Source organism: Muscardinus avellanarius, assembly GCF_963383645.1.
Source record: "Muscardinus avellanarius genome assembly, chromosome: 3".
Classification (NCBI taxonomy): domain Eukaryota; kingdom Metazoa; phylum Chordata; class Mammalia; order Rodentia; family Gliridae; genus Muscardinus; species Muscardinus avellanarius.
Window position 1 is genome coordinate 130,277,756 of NC_137788.1, and position 24,768 is coordinate 130,302,523.

Sequence of the window (24,768 nt, forward strand, 5' to 3'; positions counted from 1 at the left end):
ATTCTCTGAGGAGCAGTGCTAGACAAGACCGAGGTATCCTGACTGTTGTCTGCCACCAACAATCCCCCTGGGTGGCATAATGAGAACCATGGCCAGGTAAAGAATGACCACACCCCACACAGTGGCCAGCCCCTCCCACGCTTATGCTCTGACCATAGCTCTGCCAGCCCCAAACCCACCTGACAATCCACGTCACTAACAAACACCCACACCATCACTGTGCCATCTCAGCCCAGCCCTTCACTAAAGGGCATTCACAAGCTGGGCGTGGTGGCGCACCTGTGATCCTGGTACAGGATGATCATAGGTTTGAAGACAGCCTCAGCGAGGACTGAGACTAGTGACCTAGTGGGACTCTATTTAAAAATAAAAGTAAAATAGGGCTGGAGGTGTAGCTCAGAGGTGTAATTCCCCTGGGTTCAGTCCCCAGTGCTGCGCAAACCCCCAAAAAGGCACTCGCCCTTTGGGTCCTTTGATCTCACTCCAGTCTCCTTCCCCTGCAGCCCACTGATGCACTCAGCGCCCCACCTTATATGGTTCCCACTGGTCTGAGCTTACCCCTTTAACCTGACTGCATAAAAAAGCCCTGGAGATAGAAGAGTCTCCTATCTTGCATATGCTTAGGTGTTTGAGACCTGGCCTCCTTTCTCTACACACAAGTCAGTCTCAGTGTGTGTGTGTGTGTCTGTCTGTCTGTCTCTCTCCCTTCCTCCCTCCCTCCCCCTTCTCTCTCTGGATTAAACCCAGAGGCATTCCACCTTGGAACTACACTCCCAGATCTTTTTTTTTTTTTTTTTTTTGGTGGTACTGGGGTGCCTGGAAGCCCTTCTACCTCCGGGCTACACTCCCAGACCTCTATCTGGGCCTCTGGAGTACTGGGATTACAGATATGCACCACCATACCTGGTTGTATACAAACTAGTCTTTCCACAGAAGAAACTGAGCCAGAGATCAGATGGGGCCCAACATGGCGCATCAGCTCTATAAATGAGAGCATTTAGTCAGATCAGCGTTTGCATCCAGCTTACACTTGGCCTGGGGAGGCCGCTTCATCCTTCTAAACCTGTTTATGTACAACCTGGGCACCACCTCCAAGACCGAGACGCTCACCTTACTCTATGCCCCGCAGGCACACAAGGTTCAACCAAAATACTTGTTTCATTTAGAGTTCCTAATCATGTAAGTGCACGAGGCCCTCACTTATCAGTGCGTCAGCTGCTTGTTTATGAAGGCGTCTAGAGGCCGAATGGGGTGAGAACCTTAGGTGGTCACCACACTCTTCATTTCCCCTTCCCCAGGGGAGGTAAGGGCCTAGATTAAAGGCATTTTGGCGATCATCCAATCCAAACTCATCATTTTACAGATGAAGGGAAACTGAGGCTCAGAATGGGGTGACGACAGTCAGGATCACTTGGCACAAGCACTTACCTCTCCAAGGCCGGACTGTGTGTGTGTCTGGTACAAGGTACTGAACTCAGAGGAGTTCTGCCTCTGAGCTATACCCCCAGCCCTATTTTTTTATTCTTTATTTTATTTTTTTATTTTATTTATTTATTTTTTTGTGGTACTGGGGTTCCTGGAAGCCCTTCTACCTCCGGGCTACACTCCCAGACCTATTTTTACATTTTTATTTGGAAACAGGGTCTCCTAAGCCAGCGTGCGCGGCTGGCTTCGAACCTGCGCCATCCTCCTGTCTCTGCCTCCCAAGTGCGGGGATTACAAGCGTGCGCCACCACGCCCGGCTTATTCTTTATTTTGAACAGGGCCGCACTGAGTTGCAAAGGGCCTAAGTAGCTGAGGCTGTCCTTGAACCAAGATCCTCCTGTCTCAGATTCCCAAATGCTGGGATTACAAGTGTGCGTCACCACACACAGCTTTTTATTCTTTATTTTGAAACAATAAAAAGCCACCACCATGCCCAGCCTTATTCTTATTTTGAAACAGGGTCTCACTAAGTTGCGGGCCTCAGTAAGTAGCTGAGGCTGTCTGCAAACTGCAATCTTCCTTCCTGTCTCAGCCTCCCTACTCCTGGGATTACAAATGTGTACCACCACACCTGGCTTGCCTTATTTTATTTTGAAACAGGGTTTCTAACCAGGCATAGTGGCACATGCCTGCAATCCCAGTATTTGGGAGGATGAGACAGAAGGGATAGCAGATTCAAAGCCAGCCTCAGCAACATAGCAAGACTCAGCAACTTAGTGAGATCCTGTTTCATAAAAAATAAAACAGGCTGGGGTATAGCTTGGAGGTAGAATGTCCCAGGTTCAATCCCCAGTAACACACACACACACACACACACACACACACACACACAAACTCTTGCTAAATTGCCGAGGGCTTTGAAGTTGTGATCAGCCTCCCCAAACTGGTATTACACCACCATGCTGGCCTGACCCTGTATTTTAGGCCTGTATCAGGACCCAGGCCTGCCACTGAGGAGGAAGGCTGGATGCAGACAAGGATTCATGCACCAACAGCCATGACAGAAAGATCAAACGAGAACCATGTCTTGCCTATCCCATAGTTTATTACAAGAATCTTAGGCAGGGCTGGGGGTTAGCTCAGTTACAGAACACTTGCCCACTGTCCATGAGGCCCTGGATTAGATCCTCAGCTCCCCAGCACCACAAGAAGGAGGGAGGAAGAGGGAGGAGGAGGAGGAGGAGGAGGAGGAAGCATTCAACACAAAAAATATCTTAAGGTTTTTTTGTTTTGTGTGTGTGTGTGTGTGTGTGTGTGTGTGTGTGTTTGTGTGTGTGTGTGTTTTTTACTGGGATTGAACCCAGGGGCATTCTACCTCTGAGCTATACCCCCAGCCCTGTTTATTTTTAAATAGGTCTCACTAGGTTGGTAAGAGTATTCACTACTTGCTGAGGCTGTCCAGAACCTGGGATCTTCCTGTCTCAGCCTCTCAAGAACTTGGATTTCAGGCATGTGCCACCACACCCAGCTTTTCAAGTATCTGAAGATATCATAAAGGGGTGGTTCACACAGTCCCCAGGCAGAGAGAAGTTACCAAACTTGTTTTCTAAGGCCCCTCAACACTCACCCCTTCTGCAGAAGCATGGGCACAATCCAGGGACTGTGTCCTTCCCGCCCTGAAGGGCAACCCCAACCCCTTGAGAATGGTCACCTTCAAGGCCAGAAGGGCAGATGGCCCCACGTCCTGTCCTCAGCACAGCTGGGGAGCAGGTCTGTAGTCAGTGGAGCGGATCCTGGGGAAATGGATGGCGAATCCTGAGAACTCACTCCATGATCTGTGCCGAGGAGCTGCTCTGGGAGAACCTGAACCAAACTTGACACAGACAAGGGCCCGGCCCGGGTTGTGTCCCCAGAGAGAACACTGCAGGAGCAGACCAGCCGGCTCCAGGCCTGCCCAGGAAAGCTGCCCGGCTTGTGCCACAGGCAGGTGGGGGCTGCCTTCCTCCAGCCAGTCCCTGGGAGCAGGTGTGGAGAGGCCCAGCCCCACCTGCTCTCCTGGTCGCCCAGGTCTTTGTGTCCGTGGGGGAGAAGGCCTGCGTGTGCTCCTGCGCTCATTCCTCTCCCCACCTCCTCCAGGAGGCCGCTCAGTCTCACTCCAGGGCAGGTGTCCCTGAGAGCCAGGCAGAGGGCCGCACCAGTGGCGCAGGCAGTAGCAGTCTCTTATCTTCAGCCCTTTGTTTTGTTTTTTTTTTTTGTTTTTTTTTTGGTGGTACTGGGGTTCCTGGAAGCCCTTCTACCTCCGGGCTACACTCCCAGACCTATTTTTACATTTTTATTTGGAAACAGGGTCTTCTAAACCAGCGCACGTGGCTGGCTTCGAACCTGTGCAATCCTCCTGTCTGCCTCCCAAGCGCGGGGATTACAAGCCAGCGCCACCATGCCTGGCATCTTCAGCCCTTTGTTTGAAGGCCCTAGGGTGGGGAACTGCACCCTTTTGGTAAGAATAAGTTTATTTACTTGTTTATTTTTGGTGTTAGGAATCAAACCCAAAGCCTCATGCTCATACTCTACCACTAAGCTACACTCACAACCCCAAGAGCAGGTTTAAAGGAGCTTCTTCACCTCACTGTCTAATCCTGGGGTGGGGGGCTCCCCACCTTTTCCTTCAGGAAGTTGTTGGCTGCAGGCCAACACCCAGGTTTCCCCTCTTCCTCCACAGCCCCTCTAGTCCAGAGCTAAGGGCTCACTTTCTAGAGGGAGAAGTACCAAGGGGCTCTGTCAGTGAAGTTCTTCCTTCAGAAATAGTAAAACGAGCTTTCAAAAGCTAGGCATGGTCGTGCGTAGTGGTGCATGCTTCTAATCTCAGTACTTGGGAGGCTCAGACAGGAGGATCGCAGGTTCATGGCTAGCCTCAGAACACTAGGCCCTCTACAACTTAGTGAGATCTTGTTTCAAAATAAAAAATAGGGCTGAGGGAGTAGCTTAGGAGGTAGAATGCCCGAGTTCAATCTCCAGTACCCACCCCAACAAAAGTGGCGCAAACCTATCTATAACTCTAGTACTTGGAAGGCCAAGACAGGAAGAACAGTTTTGAGGCTAGCCTCAGCAACTTAACAAGACCCTCAGAGATTTAGTGAGGCCCTATTTCAAATTTAACTCAGAGACAGAATGTCCCCAGGTTCAATTCCCAGTACCAAAAATAAATACAAAGGCCAGGCAGTGTGGCACATGCTTGTAAGCATGGTACTTGGTAGGCTAAAACAGGATTTCAAGTTCAAGGACAGCCTCAGCAAATAGTGAGACTCTCATCAACCTAGTGAGACCCTGTTTCCAAATAAGAAAGTTGGGCTGGGGTATAGCTTGAAGGTAGAATGCCCCTGGGTTCAATCCCCAGTATAAAAAAAAAAAAAAAAGCCAGACATGTGGTGCACGCTTGTAATCTCAGCATTTGGAAGGCTGAGACAGGATCATGGTTCACCGACAGCCTCAGCTACTTAGTGAGGCCTTCTGCAATTTAGTAAGACCCTGTTTCAAAATAAAGAATAAAAAAAAAAAAAAATAGGGCAGAGCCGGGCGTGGTGGCGCATGCTTGTAATCCCCGTGCTTGGGAGGCTGAGGCAGGAGGATCGCACAGGTTCGAAGCCAATAAAATATAAAAAAGGTCTGGGAGTATAGCCCGGAGGTAGAAAGCCTCTGGGTTCCACCCCCAGTACCACAAAAAAAAAAAAAAAAAAAAAAAAAGGACAGGGGTTGTAGAGGTCAAATGCCCCTGGGTTCCATCCCCAATACAAGAGAGAGGGAGGGAGGGAGGGAGGGAGGGAGGGAGAGATCCCCAAGAAGGCAGCCTAATAACACAAATTCAGTATTATCTGAAACTGGATTCAACACAAGATTTAGCGTTTTTTTTAATTTTTTTTTTTTTTTTTTTTGGTGGTACTGGGGGTGGAACCCAGAGGCTTTCTACCTCCAGGCTATACTCCCAGACCTTTCTTTTTATATATATATATTTTATTTGGAAACAGGGTCTCGCTAAGTTGCTGAGAGCCTCACTAAGTAGCTGAGGCTGGCTTCGAACCCGTGCGATCCTCCTGTCTAAGCATCCCAAGTGTGAGGATTACAAGCGTGTGCCACCACACCCGGCGTTTTTTAAAATTTTTCAGGTCTGGGGATGGAACCCAGGGGCATTTGGTCTCTGAGCTACACCCTCTGCCCTATTTTTTTATTCTTTATTTTGAAACAGGGCCTCACTACGTAGCTGAAGTTGTCAGCGAACCACAATCCTCCCATCTCAGCCTCTCGAATGCTGGGATTACAAGCATGCGCCACCACGCCTGGCTAAGACTTAGTGTTTTCTATCAGCCCAGCCCAGGTAGACACCTTTCTTGGCCCTGCATGTCGCTGGGAGGAGACTTGTCTTTCAGCTGCCCCCAAGTAAGTCCAGTGTCCTGCAGGGACAGGGAGGTGAAGGGGTGGGCGTACTCCCCAGAGGATCAGGATGTGAGGTCAGCTGTGGGCCATCTCCTCTGCCCCTGTCCAGTGAAGCGGACCCAGCTGCCCACTAGGCCCATGTCCTTCCCTGCAAGAAAGGGAGAGCCCAACGCTGAGGACGCCATCGCTCCCCCATCTTCCACCCCTAGAAGACCTCCTTCATACGGAGTATTAAACACTCAGCTTTTATGTTATTGTGGCTAAGAGGATGGGCTCCATGAATGCCAGCTTTTTATTAGCGATAGAAAGTGCAACAGCACCATGCCATTAAACTTGTACCCTTTAACTCTGAAGGACAACTATCACTTTGTGTGTGTCTGTGTGTGCGTGTCCATGTGTGAGGGTGTTCCAGTGAGCTAGCTATACCTCAAGCCCTATTTTTTGTTTCGAAAGATTCACTAAGTTATAAACACTGGCCTTAGAACCTGTGTTTTCCATCTCCACCTCTCAAAGTGTGCACTGCCAGGCCTGGCTTACAAATGATTGTGTGTGTGTGTGTGTGTGTGTGTGTGTGTGTGTGTGTAACTGGGGATGGAACCAACCCAGGGGCATTCTACCTCCAAGCTACACCCCCAGCCACATATATATATATATATATATAATTTTTTTTTTTTTTTTTGCGGATGGAACCCAGGGGCATATGACCTCTGAGCTTTATCGCCTGTCCTATTTTTAATTGTTTATTGAAACAGGGTCTCACTGAGTTGCGGAAACGTGATCCCCCTGTCTCAGCCTCCCAAACACTGGGATTAAAGTATGTGAGCCACAGCCGGGCGTGGTGGCCCACGCTTGTAATCCCCACGCTTGTAATCCCCGCGCTTGGGAGGCGGAGACAGGAGGATCGCGCAGGTTCGAAGCCAGCCGCGCTGGCGTAAGAGACCCTGTTTCAAAAATATAAAATAGGTCTGGGAGCGTAGCCCGGAGGTAGAAGGGCTTCCAGGAACCCCAGTACCACCAAAAAAAAAAAAAAGTATGTGAGCCACACCCAGCTCAAATGATTTTTGAATATTGATTCTTGGTAACAATTGTTTAGCATTTCCTTTAGTGTGTATTACGGATTGAACCAAGAGGCATTCTACCTTTGAGCTACACCCCAGCGCAGTTGTATTTATTTGGAAACAGGGTCTTGTTGGGTTGATGAGTGTCACTTTTTTATTTTGTGGTACTGGAGATGGAACCCAGGGGCCTTCTACCTTGGGGCTGCATTTCCAGACCTATTTTATATTTTGTTTGGGAACAGGGTCTCACTAAGTTGCTGAGAGCCTCACTAAGCGGCTGAGGCTGGCTTCAAACCTGCGTGGTCCTGTCTCAGCCTCCCAAAACTGGGATTATAAACCTGTGCCACCATGCCCGGCTGAGTCTCACTTCTTGCTGAGGCTGCCAAGGCTGTCTCTGAAGCTTAGATCCTACCTCTCAGCCTCCCAAGCACAGGGATTACAGGGCGTGCCACCACATCCAGCTATCTTTTAGCATTTCTAAAAGCTGGAATTCAATCTGAAAAGGAAGAACTGCTTCAACAGCCCATCTATCAAAAGCTCAAGTAACATCCCGGCTCCAGTCCCCTCCTGGCGGGTGCTGGGAGAGAGCCCTGCTGCTGTCATCTGGATGGAAAACACTACTTAGGAAAGGGGGTGGGGAGGAGGGAAATCCAAACAGGGAAAAACAAGCCTCTCATAAGCCCCTCCCACATCCTTCCCCAGCTCCCAGCTCTCAGCAGCAACCCAAATACAGAACATCTGAGCTGGAAGCAGCTTTATTTTTAGATGAGGAAACCAGGGCCCTGGGGTCCAGCGAGCGGCTCGTGGTCACGGCATGTATCAGAAGCAGCCCCTGCTCCCTGCGAGCCTCCCTCTCATGCCAATCTGTGCAGCCCCCAGTGGGATAACCTCGAGGCACCCAGGAATAGGTTCCTTCACAGAACCTTGCAAAAGGACGGGGTGGCACGGGCAGGGCCCACCGGATGATGCCGTGGTTAGTCCTAAACAAAGCTGGTTATAAGGAGGTGAAAGCAAAGACTCCCAGCGAGACCAACAACTCCCAACAACTGAGCCTGAGCAGCCTGGTGCCCCAGGGACAGGGCAGTGGGCTGGGTGCTGGGGCGGGGCCCAGGCCAGCCCAGATCACAGGGCTTGACAGCTGCAGCACATCAGTGGGAAGTTTATTGCTTTCCTGATATGAAGATGCTGAACATTATCCCCCCTCCTGTTTTGTGGTACTGGGGATTGAGCCCAGGGGTATTCTATCTCCAAGCTATACCCTCCAGTCCCCTTTTATTTTTTGTGGTACTGGGGAGGGAACCCAGGGGCATTGTACATCTGAACTACACCCCCAGCCCTAGATTTTAGTCTTTTTATTTTTGAAACAGAGTCTCACTAAGTTGCAAAGGGCCTTGCTAAGTATCTGAGGCTGTCCACGAATGGCAATCCTCCAATCTCAGCCTCCCAAATGCTGGGATTAAAGCGTGCACCACCACGCATGACTATTTTTATTTTGAAACAGGGTCTCACTAGGTTGATGAGTCTCACTACTTACTGAGGCTGTCCTAGAAGCTGTGATCCTTTTCTCCCAAATACTGAGATTACAGTTGTGTGCCACCACACTCAGCTCCTTTTAATCTTTTTTTTTCCCCTCTCAGTGCTGAGAAATTAACTCAGGGCCTCGTGCATGCTGGGCAAGTGCTCTACCACTGAGCTATGTCCCAGTCCAAACATCTTTTTTGGTGTGTATGTGTGTATGAATGTATGTAACTGGGGATTGAATCTAGGGGCATTCATTCTACCTCCAACCTACACCCCAACCCTTTTTTTGTTTCGAAATAGGGTCTCACTAGGTGGCTGAAAGTCTGTGTTGCTGAGGCTCGCCTCAAATAAGCCATCATCCTATCTCAACCTCACAAGTACTGGGATTACAGGCACATGCCACCAGCCTGGCTCTGAACAAGTCACCATCACACCTCGCTCTGATCAGGCTCCAAGAAAAAGACACCCCACTGTCATTGTAAGACATTTTTTTTTTAAAGGGAGGTAGAAGAAGCTGATTTAAGTTTTGGAGTAAGATTCAGTGTCCTCTTCTGCTCAGAGGCAGTGCTTCCTTCTGCCCAAGAAAGCAAAAGTAGTGGAGAGAAGAGATAAGTAGACAGGGAGGGAACAAGAGGCAGAAGCCAGGGCCTGGGCCCGGCCTAGGGCTACTGGTGTCTGGGGGTGCCTCTGCTTTTCCGTGTGATGGGGGGTGGGATTCTGCCTTGGTCCTATGCTTAGGCTTGGCACAGAAGGTTGCTCTCAGCCCTCCAGGGGGAGGGCAGCCCTGAGTGGGGCCACTTGACGCGAGGTGGATGGAATGTGGCGACATGGCCAGCAGACCCAGGACTTATAAGGCACTGAACAAGGACACAGGGAAAAAGAGCAGGCAGAGAGAGAGAGAGAGAGAGAGAGAGAGAGAGAGAGAGAGAGGGAGAGAGAGGGGGAGGGAGGGAGGGAGGGAGGGAGGGAGGGAGGAAGAGAGAATGAAAATGAATAAAAAGCCTGGACACATGCTCCCAAGCCCATGCTTCCTACAAGGGGCTCTGGAGGCCTCCAGCTGGCTCCCAGGATGCCCCTCCCAGCGATGCCTGGCCCCAGCTCACCAGGGCATCTCTACCTGACTGGTGCGAAGCCCAGGCTCAGGGTCCATCCCAGGATTTTGCTGTTGATTCCAGCCCCTCAACACTTGCCATCAAGAGCTCTGCTTTCGAGCTCCAGTCCTATTTTATTTAATGTGGTGCTGGGGATTGAATCTGGGGGCATTTTATCTCCGAGCTACACCCCTAGCTCTAATTTACTTTTATTTTGAAACAGGGTCTCACTAAGGTGATGAGACTCTCACTACTCACCCAGGATGTTCTCAAACCTGCAATACTCCTGTCTCACCCTCCCACTACTGTGATTGCCGGCATGTGGCACTGGGGACAGAGGGAACTCTACCTCTGAGCTATACTCCCAGTCCTCTTTTATTCTAAACTTTGAAACAGGGTCTCAGTTATGGAGGGTCTCATTAAATTGCTAGGCTAGCTTCAAACCTGCCATCTTCCTGTCTCAGCCTTCCAAGTAGCTGGGATTACAGAAGTGCACCACAACACCCAGCCCTGACAGTACTTTTGATGTAATAGGTAGAGCAGGTACAGGACCCCATTTTACAGGTGAAGAAACTAGCTCAGGGATTAGACACCTGGCTGGTCAGTGAGAGAGCTGGGGTCAAGTCGAAGATGCCTGAAAAGTTCTAAGTTAGCCAGGCATGGTGGGACACGTTTGCCATCCCAGTACTTGGGAGGCTGAGACAGGAGGATCACAGGTTCACAGTCAGCCTCAGCTACTTAGTGAGACCCTGTTTCAAAATAAATATAAGTATGTATGTATGTATGTATGTACGTATGTATGTATGTATTTGTGGGTATGCGGATGGAACCCAGGAGCATTTGACCTGGTCCAAGCTACACCCCAAGTCCTATTCTTTATTTTGAAACAGGGTCTCACTGAGTTGCGGAGGGCCTCACTGAGTAGCGAGGCTGTCAGCAAACCCCGATCCTCCGGTCTCAGCCTCCCAAATGCTGGGATTACAAGCTTGCGCCACCACGCCCAGCTCCTATTTAAAAAATAGGGCTGGGCACATAGCGAGGAAGTAGGAAGTAGATGCCCCTGGGTTCAATCCCCAGTAGTACTACAAAAAAAAAAAAAGGTTGAGGTTCTTTGCCTATACTCTGGCAACACATCCTAGAGTTCTGACTTTGTTTTGGGGAAACAGACTGGAGGAGCCAAGCTGGGTGATAAGAAGTTCTGTAAGGGAAGGGTCAGGGCTGGACATATAGGACATATATAAAGTACTAAATAAGAGGCCATCATCAGCTTGCTGTGTGGCACACACTTGTAATCCCAGGACCTGGGTGACTGAGGCAGGAGGATCGCGGTTCGCAGACAGCCTCAGCTACTTAGTGAGACCCTCTGCAATTTAGTGAGACCTTGTTTCAAAATAAACAATAAAAAATAGGGCTGGGAGTAGAATGCTCCTGGGTTCCATCCTCAGTATTGGGAAAAAAAAAAAAAAGGTATCAGCAGAGACTGGTGGTGCAGGCTCAGGAACAGCCTCAGCAAGTAGTGAGACCCTGTTTAAAAATGTTTAAAACAAAAAAAACTGAACTTGGTAGCCCACACTTGTAATCCCAGGACTTGGAAGGCCAAGAGAGGAGGATCACAGGTTCATAACCAGCATCAGCTACTTAAGCCCTCAGCAACTTAGTGAGACTGTTTCAAAATTAAGAATAAAAGCCGGCAGGGCGTGGTGGCTCAGGCTTGTAATCCCCGTGCTTGGGAGGCAGAGACAGGAGGATCATGCTGGTTCAAAGCCAGCCTTGCTGGCTTAAGATATCCTGTTTCCAAATAAAAATATAAAATGGTTCTGAGAGTGTAGCCCGGAGTTAGAAAGGTTACAAGGAACCCCACTACCACAATAAAAAAAAAAAAAAAAAAGAATAAAAGCCGGGCGTGGTGGTGCACACTTGTAATCCCCATGCTTGGGAGGCTGAGACAAGAGGATTGCACAGGTTTGAAGCCAGCCTCAGCTACTTAGTGAGGCTCTCAGCAACTTACTGAGATGTTTCCAAATAAAATATAAAACAGGTCTGGGAGTACACCACAGATGTAGAAAGCCCCTGGGTTCCACTCCTAATACCACCAAAAAATAAAATAAAATAAAAATAATAATAATAAAAAATAAGAATAAAGCTGGGCTTGGAGGTGCACGCTTGTAATCCCAGAACTAGGGAGACTTAAACAGGAAGATCAAAGCCAACCCCAGCTATTTAGTGTGGCCCTCTGCAATTTAGTGAGACCCTGTTTCAAAAATAAAGAATTAAAAAAAAAAAAGGTCACTTGGAGGTAGAATGCCCCTGGGTTCAATCCCAGGACCACAAAAAAAAAAAAAAAAAAAAGCCAGGAGTGGTAGAGCAGTTTGCAATCCCAGTACCTGGAAGGCTGAGACAAAAGGATCCCAGGTTCATGGCCAGCCTCAGCTACTTAGCGAGGCCCTCTACAACTTAGACCCTGTTTCAAAATAAAGAAAAAAATAGGGCTGGGGGTATATAACTTGGATTAGAATGTCCCTGGGTTCAATCTCCAGTAACACACACACACACACACACACACACACACACACACACACACACACGCGCGCGCGCACATACACACACGCACGGAGTGTAGTTTGGAGGTAGAATGCCCCTGAGTTCAATACCACCTACCAAAAAAAGTACTTGAGACATCATTCTCTAAGCTATTCCCAGGCCCAGGACAGAAGGCTCCACATCCTGGCAGCGCTCTAGGGTGAAGCCTGTCATGTGCACTGACCTATACCTGTCAGAGAACAGGAGCAAACAGCAAGAGCCACACTGCACACTGGGTGCCACAGCAGGCTGGCTGGGCCGGCCAGGACTCAGAAGTGAGGTGCCCCAGTCCATCCATCACCCCATCCCTCTGGTGCTGTGAGGTCAGCGAACAGATTCACCACCTGCCTGTGTGCCTGGTGAGAGCTGCAGCCGCCACCACTGCCATACAGCATCCTAGAGAAGGAACAAGCGTCAAGGCCGCGGGCTGGGGGATCCTGCGTCCCCCAGACCCATGCTCCAATCAATATCGTGAACCCTTAAACCACGTGATGTCACGCCAGGATGAACACACAGCAGCCAGCCCACCACCCCTACCCCCTGCTCGACTGAGGCTGATGAAATCTGACAAGAGCTATGCTCCCTAACCACGCTTTTGTTGGGAGGTTTCTGCTCAGATACAGCTGCTTCTGGGAAGCGTGTTTTGGTTAGGAGGTCCCTGTCACAAGCAAAATAGGACCACTCTATTCCAAGCTGTGCCTGGATAAGAACACAACTGGGTAACAAAATGTCAGAGCCGGTGTGGTGGCATGCCTATAATCCCAGTATGGGGAAGTTGAGATGAAGGATACCTGGTTTAGGACGAGTCTCAGAAACTAGAAAGACCCTGTTTCAAATAGAAAGTAGACAGGAGTCGGGTTTGATGACATATACCTGTAATTCCAGTACTTGGGAGGCGGAGTCAAGATTCACCGCCAGACTCGGCAATTTAGTGAGACTCTCAGCAACCTAGCAAGACTGTTTCAAAAAACAAAAAGTAAAAAGGGCTGGGGTGAACCAAGCATGATGGCGCAAGCATGTAATCCCAGCATTTGAGAGGCTGAGAGGAGGATGGTGGTTCACGGACAGCCTCATCTACTACTACTGTTTCTGGAAGGGCCTGGAAGTAGAATGCCCTGTGTTCAATCCCCAGTACACCCTTTCCCAAAAAAGGCCAAGCATAGTGCACACCTATAATCCCAGACAGTACTTGGGTATAGCTCAGAGGCAGAATGTTCCTGGGTTCAATCCCAGTACCGACAACCACACACTCTAGGCAGAAGGTAGAGAACATGCAAAGCTTTCATTAGCAACAAAGGATGTAAAAATAGTCTCAGGTCTCCAGGTACAGTGGTCCAAACCTGTAATCTCCACTACTCAGGAGGCTCAGGCAGGAGGATCCCAAGTTTAAGGCCAGCTTCAGCAACTTAGCAAGGCTCTCAAAATAAAATTTAAAAAGGGCTGGGAGGCTTGGAGCGGATGATCCTGGTTTGCCGACAGCCTCAGCTACTTAGTAAGGGCCTCTGCAACCTAGTGAGACCTTGGTTCAAAATAAAGAATAAATATAGGCTGGGGGTGTACCTCTGAGGTAGAATGCCCATGGGTTCCATCCCTAGTACCACAAAAAATGAAAAATAAAAAAACAATAAGGGCTGGATGGGGGAGGGAGCTCAGTGATTAAAACACCCCTGGGTTTAATCCCCAGTATCACCAAAAAAAAAAAAAAAAAAAAAAAGTCTCAGGTCCTCCTCAGTGTCCTTTGTTTCTCTTCCTCCCCACACTCTCAAGGCCCATATTTGGGGGTGAAGGGGAGGTCAGCCAACCACAACAAGGGTCTAAGGACTCCTGACACTTTGACCATAACCTGGTCCAGGTCAGGCCCTGTCCCTTCTCCCTGGGGTGGGGGGGGGATGCCTTAATGGCTTGTGACAGTCAAGAACCTCTAGCTGGGCATGGTGGCAAGGCTTGTAATCCTAGTACTTGGGAGGCTCAGAGTGCAGGCTCATGGCCAGTTATAGCAACTTAGTGAGACCTTTTCAAAATAAAAAATAGGGCTGGGGGTGTAGCTTGGAGGTAGAGTGCCCCTGCATTTAATTCCCAGCTGTGAGTGGCTGTGGCTGGTGGCCTTGGCAGGTAGACCTACTAGGGCCATTCTCCCACCTCCCAGCCCCTGCCGCACTCCAGAGGCCTCTGGCATGGCTGGACACGCCAGTGGACTCCTGTCCAGCCTCAGCACATCTCAGAAGTAACCTTATGGGAAGAAGCTGAAAGCAAGGAGGCCACCCTGGAAGGCGGTGGGCAGCGTCTGGCACATGAGAGCTACCCAGGAGGTCCAGCATGGCTTCCGTGTAGGTGACAGGCCGTGCCCCACTCTCATGGCTTTGCAGGGGTATGAGGCCCCTCTGGGGGAGCTGCCACAGCACTCAATGTGGCTGCTGCCCATATCCCACAGCAGAGCGGAGGATAGGCACAACCAAGTACTCTGAGCCCTGAGTGACCAGAAGCGGGCTAGACCTTGGACTAGCTCGGCCCTCAGGGCACACGGGATAGATTCCTCTACCTCGAGTTGGCTGAGGCTCAGCAGGATAAATGGCTTGAAAGCTGAAGAGCAAAGCAAAGGCTGGCAAACATCTCACCCTCCTTACTCTGCAGAGAAAGCCCACACAAACACTGAATGGAGCAAACCAACCAGACTGCCCATGTGGGCAAGGGAGTGAGACCAGCAGAAAGACAGGAAGTCACTTGAGAGCAAGTAATACTTCAGTTAAGATGTCCAAAGTAAGCCAGGTATGGTGGCGCACGCTTGCAATCCCAGTACTACAGAGGCCGAGACAAGAGTATCACAGGTTCAAAGTGAGGCTCTCAGCAACCTTGTGAGACCCTGTTCCCAAATACGTAAAATTGGGGTAAGGGAGTTGGAGGTCAAATGCCTCTGGGTTCAATCCCCACTACCAAAAATATTAAAAAAAAAAAAAAAAAAAAAAAGATGCTCAAAGCAACCCATGACAGCAAGGTGCAAAAGTAGTCAGTCCTAGCTATAGGCAACAAGGGGGTGTGCCATCTGTAGAGAATTTAAAATAAAATGGACTCAGCCAGGCATAGCAGTGCATGCCTGTAATCCCAGTGCTTGGGAGATTGAGGGAGAAGGATCAGAAGTTTGAGGACAGCCTCAGCAACTTAGCTAGACTCTCAGCAACCTAGAGAAATCCTGTTTCAAAGTTAAAAAAATAAAAGATATCTGAGAGTAAAGCTCAGAGGTAGAATGCCCTTAAGTTCAATCTCCAGTACCAAATAAATAAATAAATAAATAAATAAATAAATAAAAAAAATGGACTTGGTCTGGTTTTTATTATCCCCATGGGATATTTTATTCTAAATATCTATGAAAAATACTCTTCCTGGCAGGAAGCCTGGGATGCTATCAGCCCAAAGGAACAGCCTGGAGTCAGTTTCTGAGCTTCTACACAGGAAGTAGGTATTATCCAGAACTCGGCCCTCAAAAACTTTAGATACAAGCCGGGCACAGTGGAGCATGCTTATAATTCCAGTACTTGGGAGGTGGAGACAAGAGGATTGCAGGTTCAAAGCCAGCCTCAGAAACTTAGTAAGACCCTGTTTCAAAATTTAAAAAACAAGAGCTGGGCGTGGTGGTGCACACTTGTAATCCCCATACTTGGGAGGCGGAGACAGGAGGATTGTGCAGGCTTGAAGCCAGCCGCGCTGGCTTAAGAGACCCTGTTTCAAAAAAAAGTATAAAATAGGTCTGGGAGTATAGCCCAGAGGTAGAAGAGCTTCCAGGAACCCCAGTACCACCAAAAAAAAAAAAAAAAAAAAGCCAGGCGTCTTGGCCAGTGCTTGTAATGCCAAGTACTTAGGAGACTGAGACAGGTGGAACACAGGTTTGTGGCAGCCTCAGCTACTCAGTAAGGCCCTCTGCAACTAGTGAGCCACTGTTTCAAAATAATAGAAAATAGGACTGAGGGTATAGCTCGGGGTAGAATGCCCCTGGGTTCGATCCTTTGTACTGCCAAAACAAACAAAACAGGGCTGAGACTTTATTAACAAAACTTATCAGTGAATCCACTGTAAAATTTTATAATACTCTATGTCAAGCCTAACTGTGAATTTTGTTCTGTATCTTAAGTTTATGATAATGTTCTCAAGCTATTAACCAAACATATGTACTTTTATGAGCTATAAATTTTCTAAGTTTACACGCTATCACTTTATTTTTACATAAATAATACGCTGTTTAAACTACCAAATATCGCTGGTCATGGTGGCTCACACTTGTAATCCCAGCATTCGGGAGGCTGAGACCAGAGGATCGTGGTTTGCCGATAGCCTCAGCTACTTAGTGAGGCCCTCTGCAACTCAGTAAGACCCAGTTTCAAAATAAAGAATAAAAAATAGGGCAGGGGGTGTAGCTCGGAGGTCAAATGCCCCTGGGTTCCATCTCCAGACCCACAATAAATAAATAAATAAACTACCAAATGTCAGTATTTTACTACAACTTTATTATAAAATGTACATTATCACTAAATGAACTTTGATTTAAAAAATCAAATTAGAGCTGGGCATGGTGGCACATACTTGTAATACCAGCATTTGGGAGGCTGAGACCGGAGGATCACAGTTCGCAGATAGCCTCAGCTACTTAGTGAGGCCCTTTGAGACTTAGTGAGACCCCATTTAAAAAAAAAAAAAAATAATAATAATAATCTCAGTTCTTGGGAGGCTGAGACAGGAGGATTGCAGGTTCTCTGCCAGCCTCAGTTACTTAGTGAGACTTTTCAAAATAAAGGGGAAAAAAAAAAAGATAGGGCTGAGGGTGGAACTCAGAGGCAGAATGTCCCTGGGTTCAATCCCTAGTAAGGCAAAAAATAAAAAATAAACTCAGGGGTAACTTCTACAACCATCCCAAGGAGAACCTGACTTCCTACCAGAATCTTCCTGGATCTACCTGCCTGGGGGGCCCTGCTTCCCAATATGAACCCAAAAGCCTCCCTTTCTTCATGCTAAAAGACTGAAAACGGGACACAGTGGCACAAGCCTATAATTCCAGTACTTGGGAGGCTGAGACAGGAGGATGTCATATTTGAGGCCAGCAAACAGTAACTTCTCAGCAAGACCTTATTTCCCTATTTCAAAATAAAAAGGATAGCAGGGCGTGGTGGTGCATGCTTGTAATCCCAGCATTTGGGAGGCTGAGACAGGAGGACTGCAGTTCACGGACAGCCCATGCAACTCAGTGAGACCCTATTTCTTTTTTTTTTTAATTTATTTTTATTGGTGCATTGTAATCATACATCACATTGGAATATAAGACTTAAGAGGATATACAAGCACACATCATCCAATTAGCCCTCATCCAGTCCCCATCCCATTCCCTCCCCCTCCCTCGATCCCATGCTTGTTTGGTGATTAACTTTGATACATATGTTTATGTACCTCCTGCTTTTAAAAGAGGCTCCATCCTCCCCTATTCCATACCCTCTGATTGGTCACCTTAATTGCTTCACTATAGGGCCCTTTCTATAGCTCGACCACTTCCTGTTGCCCCTTTCCTCCTAGTTATTGCTGACTAGGGGAAGCATCTGGTTTTAATTTTCTGCGATATTTCTCTGTGCATGCTGCGTTGAAAATACCGATCCCACTCTTGACAGCCCCAGTTGTGGCCTGGCTACCGGGTGGACTGATCCAGACCTCGCTGGCTCAAGCAGCAGCCTTGCCTCATGGGAGGCCACGGTTCTGGCCTCGCTGGCCCCGACACTGGCCTAACCCCTCAGCTGGCTCCGTTCCCGGCCTCGGAGGCCCCAGTACCGGCCTTTCTCATGGCAGGCTCCGATCCCAGCCTCGGAGGCCCCAGCACCAGCTTTGCCTCACGGCAGGCTCCAATCCCGGCCTCGCTGGCCCCAGAACCGGCCTAACCCCTCAGCAGGATCCGATCCCGGCCTCAGAGAGACCCTATTTCAAAATAAAGAATTAAAAAAATAAAATAGGGCTGGTTGTGATGGCACATGCTTGTTCCCAGCATTTGGGAGGCTGAGACAGGATTGTGATTCATGGATAGCCTCAGCTACTACTTGGGCACTGTGCCTACTGGTGAGGCCCTCTGCAACTCAGTGAGACCTTGTTTCAAAATAAAGAATAAAAAATAGGACTAGGGGGTGTAGCTCGGAGGTAGAATACCCCTGGGTTCCATCCCCAGCACCCCCCCCCACACATCACACACAAAATAGGGTTGGGAGTGTAGCTCAGAAGTAGAATGCCCCTGGGTTCCCCAGTACTGCAAAAAATAAAGATAAATAAAAATAAAAAGGGATAAGGGTCTAGCTCAGTGGTAGAGAGGCTCTTGCTTAGCATTTCTAAGTCCCAGCACCCTAGGATCAATTCCCAGCACCTCAAAACCAACACAAAACAATAAAATTCTCCCAAACCACTGTCACCAAATCTCTAACTTCAACAATCAAATACAATAGATATATACAGCTTTTTGTATTGTCAGTCATACATCAGTAGAGGTTTGATTATTTGTTTTTCATGGTACTAGGTATTGAACTCAAGGCCTTTCACATGCTAGGCAAACAAACACTCTAGCACTGAGGGGAGCTGACTGCGTTACCCAGTCCTGATAATAATTTTTGTTTTAGGTGCCAGGATAAATTCAGGGTCTATCCTTCCCCTCTCCTCTCAATAAAGAAGTGTGAGAGAGTGAGTGAGTGAGTGTGTGTAAGAGAGAGAGAGAGAGAGAGAGAGAGAGAGAGAGAGAGGAGAGGAGATGATAGACAGATATGCTGGGGAATGAACCCATGATGGTGAGGGCACAGTGCCTACAAGCTATATCCCCAACCCAATTTTACTTTTATTTGGAAACAGGTTATTGCTAAATTGCCTGCTTGGCCCAAGAAGGGTTCAAGTTCTGTGTTAGCTCCCCTGGCACTCCAGCTCCAGCAAGACCTACCTGGGGCACACTGAGCTCCTCCTCTGAGTTTCCTACAGTTCTCTTTATCTTCCAAAGGTACCAAAGCTTTTTTTTTTTTTTTTTTTGAACCACGACTCTCCTGTCTCAGCCTCCCAAATGCTGGGATTACAAGTATGTGCCACCACACCTGGTTGTTTATTTATTTATTTTTTTGGTACTGGGGATTGAACCCAGGGGCATTTTACCTCCAAGCTACACCACAAGCCCTATTTTTATTTAAACAGGGTCTTGATAGGTTGCCGATTGTCTCATTACTTGCTGAGCCTGTCCTTAAACCTGTGATCACATCTAGTCCCAGCCTCCCAAATCCTCAGATTACAAGTGCATGCCACCATGCTTGGCTATAACAACTTTTTTGTGTGTACGTGATACTGGGATTGAACCCAGGGACGTACTACCTCTGAGCTACACCCCCAGCCTGATTTTTTATTCTATATTTTTAAACAGGGTCTCACTAAGTTGCAGAGGCTCTCATAAATGGCTGAGGCTGACTGCAAACCTACAATCCTGCTTCAGCCTCCCAGGTATTGAGATGACAAGCGGGCACTAGCACATCTGGCATTATATCAAAGCTTTTTTTTTTTAGGTGCTATAACAGATCTCCTTCCCAAGTGGCCAGAAAAATGCCAATTTCCACCTAACCCTACAAGTTATTGGACTCTTCATAATATGGCCCTCATTATTGCTACAATGTAGGAAACTACAGTTACCCCCAAAAAAGTCATGAGGTTCCACAACCCGTTCCCCACCCCCAAAACTTTATAGGTGCCAAGCTCACTTCCTGGAATGCCCTTCCCATCCCCGCTGGTCTAACCACCTCCCACTCACCATATCTCGGTGAGGGCTGACCCCTCACCTCTCAGGGGAACCACGGTACCATGCACGGACATCCTTTATTTTATCTACTGTTGCAGTTAACATACTGCCGTTTCCTAGTGAGTCCTCACCTCCCGGCCTGCAATATTTCACCTGTACTCCTACCCCTGGTCAGAGAAAGATTATAATGCTTATGATACGGATGAAGCCCCATGGGTAGAATGGCAAGCAGGAAAAGCCAAAACTATATAAAGTAGCTTAAGACAGACAAGGAGCCCCAAGGATGCCTCCCAGAACCATGAAAACACACCAGTTTTCTCCAGTGACTTAGAACCTTTAGGAAGTGAGGTCTTAAGGTAAGCAGTAGAGCCAGGCGTGGTGGCACATGCTTGTAATCCCAGTACTTGGGAGGCTGAGTAGCAAGGTTTCTTGGTTTTCTACATTTACTCTAATTTCCAATAGGTGATTGGGAAGAGCCAGGCTATGTCTGCTGCTGCCACTGCTAACAAAGGTTTTCTGCATAAAGACTCTTGGGGATTGCAGACCTGACAGCTAAGGAGGCATCTAAACTAAAGGGGAGGAGATCCGTTCCAGTCCAAATAGCCAAAATAAGAAGGAGCCCCCAGCAGAGCTATTGGCTCTCAATGTTCAGAAGGCTGGTGAGAACTGATTTTTTTTGGTGGTACTGGGGGTGGAACCCATAGGCTCTCTACCTCCGGGCTATACTCCCAGACCTTTTTTTTTTTTAATATATATTTTATTTGGAAACAGGGTCTCACTAAGTTGCTGAGAGCCTCACTAAGTAGCTGAGGCTGGCTTCGAACCCGTGCGATCCTCCTGTCTCAGCCTCCCAAGTGCGGGGATTACAAGCGTGCGCCACCCCGCCCAGCAAGAACTGATTCTTGATCTTAACCAGATCAGAGCAGAAACATACTGGGCCCTCAGGAGATCCCAGAGACCTTTAGTTTTGGACTTCTGCTAAATATAAGTTCATGCCCCTCCAAAAGTACCACTCACGTGGACTCTGATCTGCCTCAGGGCTGCCACCCACCTTAGCCCCTAAGGAGCAACGTAGGGACTCTACTTTTTAAGGGTCCTGCCCTCTCTCCCTGAAAGCCAATTGGAGATAAGCGGCCAAGACCTCAAATGCTTTTTTCAAGACTTTAGCCTGGCCATACGGTTTACTCTTCCCACCAAGAGCTATGGGTCTGAGGGCTGGGTCAGCCCAGGCCCAGCCTTTGGAGCAGGGTGAAGTCCCTGCTGCAGTCAGCACTCCAGAGGTGGTGGGGTTCAGGGTCCTTGCCCAGATTCACAGGAGACACTGCCTTTCAAATTTCAGCACACTGGGTGGGAAGGCAAGCAGGGACCCCAAACAAACACTTCAGCAACCCTGCTGCTCTCCCCCAAACCTGAACAACAATGTATGCAGGATGGGGTGAAGGTGCCTAAAGCCAAGCCTGGTGGACATCAATGTCCAAGGACAACAAAGCCCACAGGAGTCAAAATATCCCACCACACCAGAGCCACTAGTGGTCAGATGTCAGGCCCTCCCTCTCCACTACTTTCTTTTTGGTGATACTGGGGATAGTATCCAGGAGCATTCTACCTCTGAGTTACCCCCAGCCCTATTATTATTATTATTATTATTATTATTATTATTATTATTGTGGTACTGGGGGTGGAACCCAGTCCCAGACCTATTTTACACTTTATTTGGAAACAGGGTCTCACTAAATTGCTGAGAGCCTCACTAAGTAGCTGAGGCTGGCTTCGAACCTGGGTAATCCTCCTGTTTCAGCCTCCCAAGCGCTGGGATTACAAGCCCAGCGTGTGCCACCACGCCCGGTTTATTATTTTGAAACAGGGTCTCATTAAGTTTCGGAGGGCCTCATTAAATTGCAGAGACCGGTCTCAAACCTGTGATCCTCCTGTCTCAGCCTCCCAAGTACTGGGATTACGAGTGCGCGCCACCGCACCGGGTTTCCTCTCCACTTTCAGAGGAGTTGTGTATTCTTCCCTTTCACCTGCCCCCAAAAGCAGAAGTCCAGACCTCGGTTCTCATGTCATGCCATGGGTGCACAGGGGCTGGCAGCAGGCCTCTGAGCTGCTAAACCTGAGAGCTGGCAGTGCTGAGCCCAGACAGCAAGGGGTCTCCAGGCCATCCGGCACCACTAGTATAACCCAGCGGGAGTGGGCCACCCCCACCCCCACCCCCCTCTCCGTGGTTTCTCCCTCGACCGAGGGGAAGGGGGCTCAGGATTGATAACCGGCCTTCGGTTTCCTGGGCAAGAGCACAGCAGGGCCAGGCAGGAAGGGTCTCAGCCCCGGAGTGACACAGCAGAGGCCCTCGGCGGGGGCCCCTCCACACCAGTTCACGCCTCCGCTGGCTCGGCTCCCTCGCGGGTAGCTTTAGGTCTGTGCCCACCACCCCCTCGCCATCCCTGTAACCGACAAGCTGCAGGCGAGAGCGCGAAGCCGTCCCACAAACACCTTCCCTGAGCCCATTCGAGTGGACAGACCCGGCGCCTCTCCTCGCAGAGCCCCCTAGGCCGGCCGGGGGCGCCGGCTGGGCTGCCAGGGGAGACCGAGGCGGCCGCGGGGCGCTTTCTCCCCAGTCCTGGTCCGCGGCCGGCTCGGGGCGGCGGGGGAGCCGCGCCCAGGCCCCCGGGCCGTGAGGAAGCCGCGCCCGGGACCCCCGCGCCCGCCCGCCGAGCCAGGTGCGGCCGGCCGCCTCCAAGGTCACGGCGAGGGTCGGGGCGGAGGGCAGGGGCCGCGGGCCGGGAGGTGTGGCTGGGCGGGGGTCTCGGGGCGCTCGGCCGGCGAGCCCCGGGGAGACCACGCGGCGGGCGCGGCGCCGTCCGGGGCGAAGGGCGGCCGGACCCCCCCGCCGCCGACCCACCTCGTCCTCCAGGGCGCCGCCGGGGCCCGCGCCGGGGCCGGGGCCGAGCTCGCCGTCCGGCTTCGGGCTGCTCATGGCGCGGAGCGGCGGGCGCGGGGCATCCAGCCGCGGGACGCTCGGCGGGGCCGGCCGCCGCCTTTTCTCCGCGGGCGGGGGCGGGGGCGGGCGCCGGAACCGGGCTCAGCTGCGCGCCCCCCCCGCGGCGCAGCCAATCCCCGCCGCCGCCGCCGCCCGCGCCCTCGGCCCGCGCCGCCCGGCCCCGCTCGCGTCGCGGCGGCGAGTTTTAAACTCCGGTGAACTGGCCCCGAGAACTTTCTTAAAGGGGCCGCGCGCCGCCCGCCGCGCCCCGAGCCGCGCCCGGCCCCTCCGCGGCCCGCCCCGAGGTCCTGGGGGGCTCGGCCGGCCCGCGCCGCGCCCGCGTCCCGAGCTGCGGGACCCGGCCTGGAGTGGGGGGCGGGGCGGAGGGCGGACACCTGGGCTCTGGTCCTGGGGGCTGTTTCGCCGAGTGACCTTGGGGAAATCGCTCCCCCTCCCGGCCCCCGGGCTCCCGGCCCCGAGGGTGGGCCTCGGGATGCCAACTCTCTTTCCGCCCCCAGTGTCTTAAAGGGCTGGGGGAGGAGACCGCCCGAGACCCCGCTGGACCCCGGGCGGCCCAGGCCTCCAGACACACAGGTGGCCGGGGCTCCCGCTGCACCCTTCCCGCCGCTTCGCCCGGGCGGCCGCGGGCGGGGCTCGGCCGCGCTCGGAAACACGTGCGGCCGGCCGCTGGGGGCGCGCGGGGCGGCGCCCACCCCGCGTGGAGAGCCCCGCCGCGGTCGGCCAGCCTGCAGCCTCTGACCTGACTTAATCCGTCGAGCTAAATTTTACCTTCTAGGTTAGGAGCGGGAGCGAGGACTTGGGAGACCTGCGTCTGCGCCTGAGCCAATTAGCACCGCAGACTTCGGACAAGACTTAGCCCCTGAGAACCTCTGCCAGCCTGGTACACAGGACTAGCACCACCATACTGGAGTGCTGTGCTGCGACTCAGTCTCCCCAATATTTACAAGCTCTATCCTAACCTGCCACCTCACAGATAAGTCAACTGAGACCCACATAGGGGCGCTATTCATTTGGTAATTGCTAAGAACCTTCCGCAGCCAGGGGACCACTCAGCTGCCCTGGCAAAAGGCCAGGAGCCCTGGAGGAATTTGGCACTGCCAACCCGCGCTGCCCTCTTCGCCTCACCCGGACTTCAAGGAATTTCAGCCTCCAGCAGCACCTCCAGATGGAACCAGTCTTGTGAGCTCTCAGGCACCCCACCATCCTTAACAGACCTCAGCCCCTCTCTAGGACAGATCTTCCCATCAGGCATGTCCCATATTTGGCCCAGGGATATTCATTACTATTGGCTTAATTGACTGACCCCCCCCCCCCAGTCAACCTAAGCCCTCCCTTTTTTCTTTCTTTCTTTCTCTCTCTCTCTCTCTCTCTCTCTCTCTTTTTTTTTTAATGGTACTGGGAGGTGGAACCCAGAGGCTTTCTACCGCCAGGCTGTACTCCCAGACCTATTTTATAGTTTTTTGTTTGGCAACAGGGTCTCACTAAGTAGCTGAGGCTGGCTTCGAACCTGTGCGATCCTCCCATCTCAGCCTCCCAAACGTGGGGATTACAAGTGTGCACCACCAAGCCCAGCTTTTTTTTTTGGGGGGGGGGGTGTTGGGGATTGAACCCCCACCCCCAGGCATTCTACCCCCAAGCTACATCTCCAGCCATTTCTTATTATTATTTTGTTTTGAAACAGGAACAGGGTGTTGCTAGGTTGCTGAGAATCTCACTTGTTGCTGAGGCTGACCTTGAACCTATGATCATCCTGTATTACAGGTATGATCCACCTCATCCTGCCCTGCTTTTTCAAGGAAGAAGATCCTGGCCAGTTTTCCAAACTCAGGTAACCCCATATGATCACCGAATCTATATATTTATTCTAATGCTGAAGATTGAACGTAG

General features: G+C 50.6%; 1 protein-coding gene across 1 annotated transcript in view; it reads right to left on the bottom strand.

The window, feature by feature from the left end:
- Window positions 1-22,857, bottom strand: part of RBPMS2 (RNA binding protein, mRNA processing factor 2) — a gene marked incomplete at both ends in the record, with an annotated part of 41,944 nt that extends 19,087 nt beyond the window's left edge. The window contains one exon of the mRNA XM_080690468.1: window positions 22,783-22,857. Coding sequence (XP_080546594.1) covers window positions 22,783-22,857 — 75 coding nt within the window. The remainder of the gene's footprint in view (window positions 1-22,782) is intronic.
- Window positions 22,858-24,768: the final 1,911 nt, after the last annotated feature.